This window comes from Phoxinus phoxinus (assembly GCF_949152265.1).
Source record: "Phoxinus phoxinus genome assembly, chromosome: 15".
Classification (NCBI taxonomy): domain Eukaryota; kingdom Metazoa; phylum Chordata; class Actinopteri; order Cypriniformes; family Leuciscidae; genus Phoxinus; species Phoxinus phoxinus.
Genome location: NC_136890.1, coordinates 28,768,342 through 28,782,825, shown reverse-complemented (window position 1 = coordinate 28,782,825; position 14,484 = coordinate 28,768,342). Strand labels below are relative to the sequence as shown.

At 36.7% G+C, this 14,484-nt stretch overlaps 2 protein-coding genes across 5 annotated transcripts in view; both read right to left on the bottom strand.

The window, feature by feature from the left end:
* Positions 1-485: 485 nt before the first annotated feature.
* On the bottom strand, positions 486-6,816 carry anapc7 (anaphase promoting complex subunit 7). The gene is made up of 11 exons (XM_079636781.1): positions 6,556-6,816; positions 5,800-5,989; positions 4,980-5,099; positions 4,731-4,842; positions 4,485-4,638; positions 3,791-3,933; positions 3,596-3,713; positions 2,957-3,153; positions 1,846-2,070; positions 1,291-1,441; positions 486-1,216 (listed from the first exon to the last, which is right to left on the bottom strand). The coding sequence occupies exons 1-11, from the start codon at positions 6,654-6,656 to the stop codon at positions 1,027-1,029; spliced, it is 1,701 nt and encodes a 566-aa protein (XP_079492907.1). The 5' UTR covers positions 6,657-6,816; the 3' UTR covers positions 486-1,026.
* A 258-nt stretch (positions 6,817-7,074) lies between these two features.
* Positions 7,075-14,484, bottom strand: part of rapgef1a (Rap guanine nucleotide exchange factor (GEF) 1a) — a 28,949-nt gene continuing 21,539 nt past the window's right edge. For all 4 annotated transcript variants that reach the window (XM_079638891.1, XM_079638892.1, XM_079638893.1 and 1 more), the window contains 13 exons: positions 13,638-13,714; positions 13,377-13,482; positions 12,709-12,784; positions 12,089-12,173; positions 11,916-12,008; positions 11,427-11,612; positions 11,255-11,339; positions 11,085-11,179; positions 10,005-10,083; positions 9,806-9,907; positions 9,628-9,725; positions 9,099-9,227; positions 7,075-8,842 (listed from right to left, as the gene is read on the bottom strand). In XM_079638891.1, coding sequence (XP_079495017.1) covers positions 8,692-8,842; positions 9,099-9,227; positions 9,628-9,725; positions 9,806-9,907; positions 10,005-10,083; positions 11,085-11,179; positions 11,255-11,339; positions 11,427-11,612; positions 11,916-12,008; positions 12,089-12,173; positions 12,709-12,784; positions 13,377-13,482; positions 13,638-13,714 — 1,362 coding nt within the window. In that variant the 3' untranslated portion in view covers positions 7,075-8,691. The remainder of the gene's footprint in view (positions 8,843-9,098; positions 9,228-9,627; positions 9,726-9,805; positions 9,908-10,004; positions 10,084-11,084; positions 11,180-11,254; positions 11,340-11,426; positions 11,613-11,915; positions 12,009-12,088; positions 12,174-12,708; positions 12,785-13,376; positions 13,483-13,637; positions 13,715-14,484) is intronic.

The window sequence follows — 14,484 nt, the reverse complement described above, 5'->3', positions numbered from 1 at the left end:
TGTGGTTAATAAAATGATATTACATGGTTGCAGTGTCAACGGTTGATTTTTTTTTTTGTATTAGTAAAAGTTATATTCTATTTACTAAAATTGAACATCACATTTTTTCATGCCATGATTTTAATTCCAAAACATTTACAAAAAGTCTTATTTACACAATATAGAAACATTAAGACAAACACACTGCAAAAAAAAAAAAAAAAACAAGGCTACAGATTTCTTTTCTCTTTTTTTTTATAATTTTTGATTGCCTCGTTTATATGCTCCGGTATATTTCACAAAACTTGTCAAGAAATACATTTACCCCAAAACCAAAAGGAAAATAATGGCATAAAATAAACCAAAAACTACTTTTGCACTAACAAAGTGATAATTAAAGATATCACTGCATTATTGTAATGGAAAATCAATATTGAGAATAAGCAGTAAAATTGCAGTAATGCAAAATGGAGTGACATTTTTAAATTGTCTCAAATTATGTGAAATTTGTAATAGGCTCATTTCCTGAGGCATTTTCATCAGAAGCAATCATCACTTTTACTGGCGCTGCAACCAAAAAAGGCTTGAAAGCGCATGGAAAATATTTACAGATTTGACACATTTAATAATACAATGGGGCGAGCAGCAGAGTTCACTAGTCCTGTACATACAACAAAATAGAAGCATGATGTTTAATTAATGTTAATAAATTGTTAGAAAATAATATTGTGTATTTAGACAAATGCCGGTAGCATTGTATGTTGAAATATGATCACCCGTTCCTTTGTCGTAATGTTGGTGTTGGTTAATTTAGTTGTGCTGTATTCTCATCCGAGACCAGTTATATACACTGACAATACAGGTTTTTTCTGAAAATTAATCTCTTGATATGACAAAAAAAAATTGGGTTATGTCTGTGACTCACCACCAGAGGGCAGCAGTGAGCATTATGGCATCTCTCTGTTCAAACACATCAAAATGCAAAAGTGTGGATGCTTTCTGTGAAGTCTGAAGTGCTCAAGCTCTTAAGAGTCTCTTAGTTGATGGTCACTGCATGCCGAACCACTGTTCCTGATCGGCCCACTGCGCCGCCTCGCTGTCGCTGCCCTCCAGGTCTCCCTCCTCCCCGCTGCCCTCCATATCGTCCCCGTCCAGCTCCACCGTGGCGTCCGTGGGACTTTCCTCCTTCTCCATCTTCTGCATGCCCTCCAGAGACTTCTGGTCGTTTGGATCGAGGCTACGGAGGAGGAATAGAACGATCAGTTCAGTGAGAGTTTCAGGTTAAGTACAGTAGAGAGGAAATGACGCTACCTTAGCGCTATACTGTACTGGTCCATGGCCTCCTGATAGTCATTAACAGCTACCAGAAAATCCCCCAGCATTCTGTGCAGCACGCAGTCGCTCTGATTGGCTAAAGTATTTCGTAAAAGTGCTATTCCTTCCTCGTACTTCTGTTCTCGACCTGTAATGAAAACGAAGTAGGGGTTACATAGCAATACACCAATTTATCAGCTATCAATAATTTATAATTAATATTAATAAGAATATTAGATTTAAAAAAATAATAAAATATATTATATATACACACACACATATTATATATATATATATATACACATTTATCTAATATTATTCATTCTTTTTTATATAAATTATATATATATATATATATATATATTTATATAAATAAATACTAATAAAATTAATAATATAATTTATAAATAAATAATAGGTAAAAACTATTTAAGAAGAAATATAAATAAATAAATAAATAAAAATAATAAATAGAAAAAAATTGAATAAATTAAGAAAATTATAATAAGTAAATTAAAATAAATGAAGTTGTTATGAGCACAGTTGACGTACTGAGGAGCTCTGCTTTCTTCACGACAGCTTTGATATAGTCGGGCCGCTGAGCGAGGGCTTTGTCCAGCAGAGTCTTGGCCTTCTCCTGGGTCATGGGATCTTCCAGACACACTGTGGCCAGGATGGTGAGAGTTTGGGCGTTCGCTCCCAGCGTCTTGTAAATATTGTTAGCCATTCCCATAGCCTCCCGGATACCATTAGACGCAAGGTAGCAGTCAATCAGACCTGAAGACATGGGGGGAAATAGGACACAACACAACAGAGTAACTAACAGAGGTTAAGTAACTAATAAATAGGTTAAATATCTGAAATATTTGATCAAAGTCTGTATGCTTGAGCTTCTGTTTACCACAACTGACGAATAAGTTCAAGTTAAAGACTTTATTGTCCAGCAGAAGATTAAAAGCCTAAATTAAATCTGTTCATCGTATATAGTGATTGTTTCTCTTTGGAAAATTCGGACTAAACTGCTCAATTCATATGGATTAGTTTTATGATCTCTCAATGGACTTTTTGAAGTGTCAAAGTGTCAGTTATTCATCAAAAAGATCTTCATTTGTGTTCTGAAGATGAACGAAAGTCTGATGGGGGTGAGTAATTAATGACAGAATTTTATTTTTTAGGTAAACCATCTCTTTAAAGACATGATGAAAAGGAGGCCGAGTGAAACTGATTATTAAAAAAGAAAAAGTGTAGGGCAGGTTTTTTTGCGGATTAAAGAAGGGGGCGGGGTTTATGTGGACGAAATGATTGGACAAGTCCAGCATACGTCACCAGAGGGAATTAATTTCACTGGAGGATCAAGTTGGGACATTTAGATGGAAAATTACGAGGTCAAATGTTGAAAAACATAATATAAAAAGAAAACTGCAAAGATGACTTGTTCACAACAAGATCAATAACACCCATTTAGAGAACAGAAAGGGTAATTTCCATTTTGACTGCATGATAAAATGCTCTCGGAGAACTAGCTTCTCTCAATTCATCCCCTTTAAAGCATTGCCAGCAAAAATATCACAAAAATGAGCTAGCCGACTAAACGACTTGTAGGTTGACGGGCAACTGAGTGGAGCCAGCGGGCGCATCCCCATCATCATGAGACGCTTCTTGCCTTCGTAGCAGTCCAGACGACAGGGCGCCAGTCTCATGGCTTCTCTGAAGTGTATGATGGCTTCCTGCACTCGGCCCATGTTTCGCAGAGCAACCCCCTTCAGGAGGAGCGCCTGCACACTGTTGCTGTTCAGCTGGATGGCTTTAGCTCCCAGATAGAGGGCGCGAGAGTAGCGCTTGCTGTAGAAACTGTGACATCTGAGGAAAACAAACATTTTTAAAAGGTGTTTAGCATCTTCTTAATCTGAAGAAGTTTCAGACACAGGATCAGGGCTTTTCACACTGTGCTTAACCCCGGGTTATCGTCGTTCTAAACCCCACTTTTAACCCTGGGTAAAGGAGCGTTTCACACATTCAAAGTTCAGACATTAAACTCATTAAATGGCTGATAGGTCATTAACTCAATCTGCTTGTAATCACATCATCCTCTATAGGGCACTGCTGATTGGTTCCTGCTGTATCAGTAACCAATGAGATCGCTGCTCAACCTTCTGTACTGTCAGCAATACATAATATGAGGATGTGCTATTTTGGAACCTTTATGGAAACTATGTGAAACCTGAAGCAAGATAATCCAGGATTCTTGACCTAGGGATAACTATTTCAAGTGTTAAAAGCCCTATTAGAAGGTCAAACTCACCCAGATATGACCCAGGGCTCTGCATGCTGGTCAGATATGTTGAACAGCCGTCCTCCGAGAACCTCCACATCTTCTAGATGACCCTCCCTGGCCATAAGATAGCCGTATACATCCATACCTACAAAACAGCATGATACTTTCATTCAAACCAACAAGGATCATCAGGCAATACAACTATTGGCTAAAGGAACATACCTTTGATGAGGTAAGGGTCAAGCATCTGCGCCTGCTCAAACTTCAAGATGGAGTTCTTGGTGTCTCCAGCCCTGAAGTACACGTCCGCCAGGGTCACTAAAAGATCCACGTTATCCCTCAAGAGGGACTTCTTCTCCAAAGAGCTGAGGAGAGACGTACAACTCAACAAAAACGGCTCAAGACTGGAAAGATACCTCAAAAGGTGGGCTTTCTAAACATTTTCACATGGAAAATCGAAAAATCAACATATAATATAATAATTGTTATTAACTAAAACTAATAAAAATCATCTTGGTTAATTGAAAAAAAGATGAAATATTAAACTTGAATAAAAAACAAAAATGATACTTTGGCAACTAACTGAAATAAAACAACTATTAAAAAAAATTATAAAAACGACAAACTAAAATTAAAAAGAAAAATATATATTTTTAAATAAAAGTCAATTTAAATATATGAATCAACAATAATAACCGTGAATATAATGATTAACTGATTGATGACAGTGGTGGCTAATAACAAGTCACACAAGAACAAATATTTATTATACTTTAATAAATAAAATTAATGTATAAAACATTTCTGTAAAGAGATTTCTACAAAAAATGTCCGAGCAACAGCTAAGAAATCTGCTTTACTGAAATTGTGGATTTATTCATGAAAAGCCTATTTTCATTCAGTGTCAAATCTTCACCAGATAGTGTTGATCGCTCTCTGATTGTCCCCTCCATGTATGAAAGCATGTGCTTTAATCCAGACAGACAGCCAATCAAGATTGGGGATGCTCTGAATCACGTCCATCGTCATGGAAGCGACCTCTGCCCCCTTCACCGACAGAGACAGAAGCCCTGCAGCGGATCACACACGAGGATGCTTTAATGTTGGGCTCACAGTGAACTTTAAAGACAAAGAAAGGACGAGATGCTGTATTCTTACTGACCGATAATGGCATCAAGAGCCAGAGGACACTGTCTCAACACTTCCTTGTAGCTCGTCACGGCTGAACGCTCCTGACCGGCCTTTCTGTAAAGATTCGCCAGCATCATGTTGATCTGTAATTGAAACACGTACAGTTAAACAATGTTCTCTTTGATTTTATTTCATTTCATTTTTTAGATGTTAATGATGTTAGCTTGTCAGATTGACACACACAGAATTATAAAGTAAATAACCGAGTGTGAAAACACACCTTTGGCGTTCTCTGGCGTGAAGGAATCCCATCCAGCACTGATATTGCATCTTTATCCAGCTTCAGAATAGTGTAACACTCAGCGATTTTATATTTCACTTCAATCTCTGATGGCAAGTTCTGCAGTCAATCAACACAGAGCTGGTTAACTAGAGTCAAACTTCATTTAAACAGATATATGAACATTAGAAATAATGCAGCCATTACAAAAATCACCATGATAACCATAATTTCCACCTAAATGCCACAGCAAATACACATAATTTTAACTTTGTGATATTATTTTCAAGATTTTTCGATTAAAATAGTTTCCCCAAAAATATTAAGTGGCAGAAATGTTTATTGAGCAGCAAATCCACATATTAGAATGTTTTCTGAAGGATCATGTGACACTGAGGACTGGAGTAATGATGCTGAAAATCTCAATCAAATAATAAAATGTAACAATATTTCACAATATCATGTTTTACTGTATTTTCTAAATCAAATTAAAGCAGCCTTGGTGAGCATAATAGACTTCTCTAAAACACATTTAATCTTACTGACACGAACGGTTGTAGTGTAATATACACGCTTTACTAGTCGTTACAAAACGAAATGAATGAACATCAGAAGGTATGTTGACAGAATGATACTGACTTACCGAAATCCATATCATGACTCATGTAATTGCCCAATCAGTGTTTCAAACGCAGAAAGACGTCAATAAAACAGCCATGTCACGCAATGTTACATTTACCTCAGAAAAGCCATTCAGTGACCAAAAACTCATTAGTCAGCAAGAAAAATGAGCTAATAATGCACATTTGGTGGAGCTCACCTGTGCCTGCACTGCAGATGTCGTGCCGCCTGTGCTGGAGGGACGAACTTTAGATGTCTTGCTGAGCACTTTCTTCTGCTGTAAAGCCATGTTGTACTTACAGGCTGCGTTCCTGTACTCTTTATCATGGAAGATGGCATCAGCGTGATACACCAGCAGCTGGTACTTCTGAGACGGTGAGAACAGCTCCCTGAAAGAGAGAAACACACACTTCTATGGATTTGGCTTCGTCTCTTAAAACTGGCACACATTGCCATGATGCGTTTTAGTGAGACATTGACTACTTGATTTTATCAGTGGGGAATTGGGTGTTAAATGACAAAACAAGACATGGGTTATTGTATTAAGACAATAAAAATAGTTTTTGCCAAATTAACATCGTGGTATCTATTAAAAAGATATTTCAAAAAATGACAAAAATATTCTTGAGGTTTCTTACACAATTAAAAGGAGATCCCATTTTTATTTATTATAGCATGGCCCAAAACTATGGTAGCTATCGAAATGACAGCAGTAACTAAAGTATTTTGGGAAAACTATGTTTACATGGTGAATTTTTTGTCATTTACAACTGTCTAAAATAATGCATGAACACTTTTGTTAAATATTATTTTTTACTTCGTATGAGCTTGTTTCTGCATACTGCGCATCTAATATAATAAATCGTTAAATGTTAAAGGCATTATTGGGCAGACACACACTTCACATCAGACAGCTTCCAGATCTGTTTACATCCTAAAAGCTGAAGCTACTCACGGGTTGTTGGTGCTCATGGTCAGGAGTAAACTACTGATGATCCGGACATTAGAGTGCAGTCCGGCCGCTGCCATATCCCGCACATGATCGATCACATTCATCTTCAATCGGTTATCTTTCGGTCTGGAAGAAAAAATCTAGTTAATATAGATGCGCAGCAACAAAGCGGAAGATGCAGCAGTTCTGAAGAGAAGAGTTTTTTAAACGGAAGGAAATGATGCGATTTCAAAATAAAAGTCTCCAAAGTCCGAACTTGGCAAATGTTGTTGTTTACAAAGATCTTCGATCTTAAAGAGAAAGGTTTAAAACACTGGACATACTGGTATTGAAAAATATTAATTTACATTTTTTTGGGGGGGATTTAAAAAGAAAGAAAACGTATTTGCTTTCTAAATAATGATAGGAAATAATATTAATTGTGAGTGATTTCTCCTTACTTACACGTTAGAGAATCTTTCTATTGAAAATCACTAATGCGTGTTTTTATATATAACATTTTGTTCACATATGACAAATTACTTAAATGCAAACTTATCTTTATTCACGCATAGATTTTAATGACTGTCACAGCTTTTTTATATATTTTTATTCTATGCTGTCCCCTAACCAGAACAACTGGATCCCACACACACACAAAGCAGACATTGATGATATGTATATGATTTTTTACCAGGTTTCACAGGGTTATGTGTACAGAGGTACATGTCAGTTGTATTTTATACGCAACTGATTCATCATCATTATGTTCAAACATTATGATTGTGGTCTGGGGTCTTTGGAACTCCAGTCCAATTTGCAGGTAAGAACAGGTTCCCCCCGAAAGCATTGTTGAAGGGGTTCAGGCTCATATGCATGTCCACTTAAAAACTGTTACCTAACAGCTTTTAATCTTTGTTTCCCACAATCAACTTCAAAGTGCACATTTGATCACATCTCACAACAACAGAGTAAATCTCTCTGCAAATTTCCATGTAAAATCCTTTTTAAAAACAAAAGGAAAACTGCATTATATAAAATAAAATCACATTGACACCACTTCATGAACAGCTTCAAGCACTTGATAGTAGGTCTTTGATCACTGCGATGGCTCTCGGAGATCTACAGAAATATGGTTATTTTGTACCGTACTGGTGTGCAAAGTGAAAAATATTGAAATGTACCAGACATACAGTTGTAACACAACTCCTAAAACCTTGCTTGCAACAACCACAGTGGCAAAGCAGGCTTCCTTTGCAAATGATCATGTAATACAAAGCATATTGTTAATCTACGCACATACATTTACAAATAAATAACAAGCAGGTTTAACAAAACAATGGGTTTCCCTGATTATTAGCAATTAATTGTAATTGGAAGACAACTGATTTGAAATAGGCCTCAAATTACGGTAATGAGAAGTATGAATTTAATATAAACAGAATATGACGATGAAGTTATCTGAACTCGATGCACGTTAAAACTGGCATGCTCTTGTTTGAAGAATTTTAGTGGGTTCAGTGAATTCAGAAACTAAAGTCCAAAAAAGCTTTAAAGCAGATACTGTTAATCTTGCAGAATAAGCAACAAAATCCTGATAGTGCTATTAATAACTCTGGCTGTGTGTCCTCATCGTGACCTATTATCATACATGCTTAAAGCTGTTCAATCCAGCAGCTAAACGTACAGCAATCCCCCTAAATCTAAAGAGTCTCTATGTGCATTTGTTATATACAAAATAAATAAATAAAAATATCAGTCTTCAAGGAACTTCAACATCCAAAGTGCCCGTTGAGGCATCATGGTATCAGTTTGCAGTTGGAGTCGCAGTTGTTTGTCCAGATTGCACCGCAAACATCCAGATGGGGAGACCGTACCGTAAATCCCAGGTTACGACCGCAAACCCCGTAATCTCATGTATCATGTTTTCCGTCTTTGCGCTCGGCACTGTTCCACATTTCAAATTTACACAGGTTCAGACTCAGTGCAATTACAAAATAAAATCTAATCATTTAAAAAAAAAGTTTATGTAAACTGTAACAGAAATACAGTATTGTTTTCAGTCTCGTAGCTGCCATTACAGTAACTTCTGATTGCTGTGTCTTGCAACTTCGGAGGAGGGTGGCTTTTAAAAGCAGTTTGTTCGTCTAGCCGAGCGAGCTATGTCTTTTCCTCTCGTTCGGTTTTCCGGCGAGTGATGTTGCGAGGCTTGATCTTCAAAGAAAGCTCCCACAATGCCTCCTCAGCTAGATGGTCACTGAAGTCGTTGAAGAAGGAGACAATGTCGTCGTTGTGTTTGAGGTCATAGTGCCTGGAAGAAAGAGAAAGTGCAAGTCACACAAAATGCTGATAACGGTTTAAAATGTACAAAATTATATTTTTTTCTATCCCATCTTAATTATCTATTTTTGTAGGTTAACGCCAAGCACCAATAATGCCATAGCCAAGCTTTTCACGATCCAATACAGTTCCAATAGATTTTTTACTTTGTTGAATATTTTGCTTTCACTCTGATTATGGAAGTTACATGGATTGCGAACGATGCTTCATATTGTCCAAGTACTCACACTTGCTGGAAGCGCCTCATGGTGTCCAGGATGTTGAACTGCTGCCAGCGTTTGGAAAAGTTTATCTTTCCTTTAATGAGGTCTGGATTCCCAAGATGCACAAACGTTAAGTCCTGGAGGATGAGACCTCTGCATTTTGTGAAAAAATAGGGAAGTTATACACAAAATATGACATTTGAATTACAATAAAAATGTGTATCTTTTCTTTAAAGTCAACATTTCTTGTTTTTATGGAATATTGCAGTATTTATTATAAATGATTTATCTGTGCACATCATTATTTAAAGAAATTCATGCGTCAAAATAACTTCCTCTCCCTCTTGCAGCGACATATTTACTGTCTCTCATGAGATTGACCAATAGCAAACCACGACCATCCAATAAATTCCCGATGGACAAAATTAAGTTCCGCCCTACATTTTTTCTTGTTTGAGAAGCCATTTTACACAGGCATACATCAAAATAAGGAAAGAAAAGACTATCGCAACTTCCATTTCATGGCAACTTTAAATGCTTAACATGTCCTTACAGATACGGTATGCATGGAGGCTCCACATCCGCCAAAGCTGCTCTGTACGCCCGGAAGGAGGAGGAACTGTCAATTAAAGTGCAATATTCCTCCAAGCCCTGTAAAGATAACATAAGGTATAATGACGATCGGCTGAAAACCAAGATAAAAGAGACAGGGATGCATGGATGTGATTTACCTCTGACGTTTGCTTCTGCCATTCCAGTCTTCTGATAGGCGCTGAATCCAACGCTGATAATATTGCCAAGTAGGAGTTGAAGTTATTGAGTTTTCTTAAGTGCTAGAATACAAAGGGACATGGGTTAAAGTTATTTTGTAATAGAAATCAAGCCAATAAATCATTGATTTCAATTTGGAAGAATAAAATTAATTTGTACCTTCATAATTTTGATGAACTTTAGAAGAAGTTTTTCCCGATCCTGGGCTTTCTCCTGCTGTATTATTAAGGACCGAACCCTTAAAAAAGAGAGATAAAAATACATATAATGTACTGTATACTCATTAACATGTCCATAAATATTTTTTTCTCCATTAACATAAGATTTAAGATAGAAATTTAAAAGAAGAAATTGTGTATCATTTAGGTAAGTGTTCACCATTTATTTTTCACCAATTTAATCTTCACTAGTTTATTTTAAATGGTCCAGCGGTGACCTTCATTTTTAGACAAATAAATATAGACGTATATAATGTAAAAAGTGTCTAAATGGGCAGTTCTCGCAGATTAAGCTGTAATATGAAACAAACTTTACGCTGTAAGCCAAAAGAAAAAAGTTTTCTCTTAGGCTACACACTGATCACATTTACTTCACAGGTGTGAGTCTCGAAATGTCCCGTTCACATAGCAACTTACAGTAGCGTCTACGGTCTGTATGAATGTACAACGGGAGTCAAGCCCGTACTCTCTATCCAGTAACCACAGCGACAATGACCAAAGTAATTTAAAAGACGGAGACGTCCATAACACTGAAAAGTCTTATTTTGACACGACAAGAGTTCAATCGAGCCGAGTTCATCCATCAAATATTTACTAACTGACAGCAGTTTTTTTTTATCTGTGTGGAGTGGAGCATTTGAGTCGCACTTCGAACACAAAACTGACAGGAGCAGCTCCGGTGGAGAACAGTGTCTGGATCTAAAACCTTCAGATGACACAGCTCTGTCGATATAAGTTACCAAAACCACACATGAAAACCCGTAACACACGTGTTTGTGAAGCGCAGAGCAGGTCTCTCACACTGTATGACGTGACAGACAACTAGTTCACACAGCGCAGGTTTTCTGAAAATGTACCGCCATGAGTTTGGTTATAGAATGTAGAAAATAACTGAACTGCGCGCGAACATAACCGGACTCAATCGTATACTTTTGCTGTGTGAACGTGGCCTTAAACTACTGAAGTTTATTTTCTTAAGTGTTGATGGTTTTATGCTAGCTTGAGAATCAAAGCATCATACCAGTATGACATGTTGTTGAAGTGCTCTGTAAACTGGGTCAGATTGGGGCTTTTTTCCTCATTCTGTTCCTTTGCCCAAAGTAACACCTCTGGGATCTGCAGACAAACATAACAAACGTGTTGGAAAACTCTCAGTAGGAAGTGTGATGAATGACATTAGAGAAGCTGTACCTCTATCTTATAAAACAGCTCCGCATCAAGGAGAGTCAGCTGGTCTGCGATCTCATGACTACGGAAGTCGTGCAGAGTGCCGGGCCTGGTAATAAATAGCCAAAATCGATTAAATTCACTCTATGGATTTCTAAAAGAAACACTGAAAGAACATGATTGCGGTGAGCATTACCTGGCCGCCACACCTCGCGCAGCCAGTGTTTTGAGGGAGTTAGTGTACTGCAGAAACTTCTTCTGTTGGACTTTATCTAAGATGTTCTTGCGCAGAACCCGGGCCAGCGTGAGCTCTCCATTACACAACAGACTGAACACAAGCTCCATGAGCTGCTTCAAGATGTCTTCTGTCAGCTCCACCAAACTGATGACACACAAAAAAGGGTCTTTATTCAAATAATGATTCATAAGCAACAACAACACTTTCATAAGTCACTAGCAACATGAAACAGTAAATAACAACTAGCTTGTACTAGCTTTAATATTTATGTTTGCTGAATTTTTGTGTATGTTATGTTAATGTAGTTTTTTTTAGACATCACATTGGCCTACAAGTAAATAAGTGTGGAATAACTGCATCAGTGCCTTTAGATATTTATATAATGAGACCCCTCAATTGTGTTTGTAAAGTGTGTATCTGATGTCCCATAATTGAGTTCCAGCTCACCAAAGCTCGTCCACAACGCGCACCAGCACGAAGAAGGTGTTTTTACTAGATCGTTGTTTGATGATATCAGAGCTGACAGAAAATCTGGTAAACGTGTTCAGAGTTAAGGTTAATAAGAATAAAAAGGGTAGGAATGCAAAGATTTAAAGATGTACCACCATCAGAAAGGATATCTGTAGCGGAGTTTTTTAATGAGGTCCTCTGGGGTTAGAAATGTTCGGTATGTGGTCAAGAAAGCTTCACAGTATAAAACTCGATCTACAAAAGAGAACATGAGATGCATTTATTTAATCATAATTATAGGTCAAGATTTGGGAATGTGAACTAGAGTAAATAAATATAAAAAATACACTACAGTAAAAACAGTAATAGTGTGAAACATTAAAAATGTAAAAGAACTGTCAGTCTTCAAAGTCACATGATCCTTCAGAAATTATTCTAATGATGATTTGGTGCTCAAGAAACATTTCTTATTATCAGTTGAAAACTGTTATGCTATTATTGTGGACGAATGGAAAGTTCAAAAATTGACATTTTTTATTTGAAATATAAATCTTTTGTAACATTATAAAAGTCTTTACTGTTACGTTTGATAATTTTGGTCATTTTTCACTAGTGGTCTACCTGAATAAAAATATTAGCTTAAAAAAATGATAACTACTGACCTCAAACTTTTGAACGGTAATTAAAAAGCTACATTTTGAATCCCCTAGTTGAACATATTTGCTGTTGTATAAATAAATATTGAGCACAAAATAACTGACTCGCCCAGATTAAAAGGGATTACTCTTACCTTTGCGATCTGTTTCGGTGGCATGAACTAATAAAATATCGCCTGATCCAGCTCTGACATCAGGGCCGTCATCGTTCTGAGAAATACAGATTAGGATTATGCAGTTTTCAACATGCAGGTCAAAGTTAGAGCTTTTCATGTAATCAGCTCCTAAATGTAACTTCTTGGAGGGATGTGCAAAATAATATTTTCAAAATCTACTAGTCAGTGGCTCAGTGACCAGTTGGACTTTAGGAAGCCCTATATAATTAGGGTCAACTGACCCCAATTAGAAACATGTTGAGATGTCTGGATGTTTCATTTCAAGGCATGTTCTTGTGTTCAAAGACAAACTGGAACAAGATAAAGCAAGCCAGCTCATTAGAGTCATACATTTCCTGTCTTATGAGTATGAGTAGTCCGCTTATTAACTTATGTATTCTTTCAGGGGAGATGCTCTCTGCGGTAGGTCTGACCTTACAGTGTGAACAACAGTATTTCACATGCACTTCAATGCTGGGGTTCACCACAGCGGCACTGCAGAGGCTTTGAGTCATAGGCAGAGGGCAGCAGAGAGCACACTAATACTCAACTATCAGTACAACCAATGTAAGTCAAGTTATAAACTTCAAAAACTTGGCATTTCTGTACACCTGCAGTAGATGCAACACCTTACACACAAGTTTTACCTCTTGCTTTAGTGTTAAGCGAGACATGATCTCATCATGGTCTATCAGCGAGAGCTCGTCCACCTCTTCTGAGGTCAACTCGGAGTCTACACACTTCTGCTTCCAGCTGTGGATGAGAGGATGGATAGGTTATCAAAAAGTCAAAAACACGGAAGGCAATTGCATTTTTATGGTGGGAGACAAAAACGTCTGAAATTGTTTCAAAAGATGAACAACTAAAGAGAGGATACAAGGTTTTGAGCAGAAGCAAATGAATGTTACCCCTCTCTGTCGGCCGGATCTTTACTGTTCTCTGACTCTGAGTCCTGGAGTGAGTCCTCAGCACCACAAGAAGAGTCCTGGGAATGACAGAAACAATTATTCAAGGCCTATCACTGCATCCATACAATGGGGTGAAAAACGAGATATCTTAATAAAATGCAAAATTAAGAGAAGAGCACAAGGTGATAGTTCTGCATTTCACAAAACATTTAACACAAGATTGGGGCATATTGATGACACATTATAATATAGTGAAGTCACAATCACAAACATGTAAAATGTTTATATATATATATATATACACACACACTATATATATATATATATATATATATATACACACACACACTATATATATATACACACACACACACACACACACACACACACACATATATATATATATATATATATACACACATACACACACACACACACACACACATAAATCACAATAAATATTTTTCAAAAGTAGCGTTACAGAAAGCATGATGTGATTATAAAACATGAGGTTAGATAAATAATTTGTGCTAAGCTGTTAATTTATAATCAAACACAAATCATAACTGAAGAAAATATACTTAAAGTATTTGTATCTTTACATATTAGATATATTAGATATTGCAGTTTCCTAAATTAAACATTTAATAAATTTGTTATTCTTCAATATGTATATTCCGTAGTAAAAATATCTACATATGTGAACACCAAAATATTGCACTGCAATTACCTCTTGTTTCACCAATTATGGATTTTTTTGTTGTTGGTTGTTTGTACACAATTCATTTAATTTATTCCTACTTTCAAAGAATGTTGAAAGTGTGGTGCTAATAGCTTTGGTGTAAAA

Excerpts from the sequence above, each read along its gene's own strand:
- anapc7 (XM_079636781.1), bottom strand. The coding sequence starts at position 6,656 with ATGAATGTGATCGATCATGTGCGGGATATGGCAGCGGCCGGACTGCAC. Across the intron at positions 3,714-3,790 it reads TGACCCTTACCTCATCAAAG|GTATGGATGTATACGGCTAT; the intron begins GTATGTTCCTTT and ends GCTGTTTTGTAG. Across the intron at positions 2,071-2,956 it reads TCGTCTGGACTGCTACGAAG|GTCTGATTGACTGCTACCTT; the intron begins GCAAGAAGCGTC and ends CCATGTCTTCAG.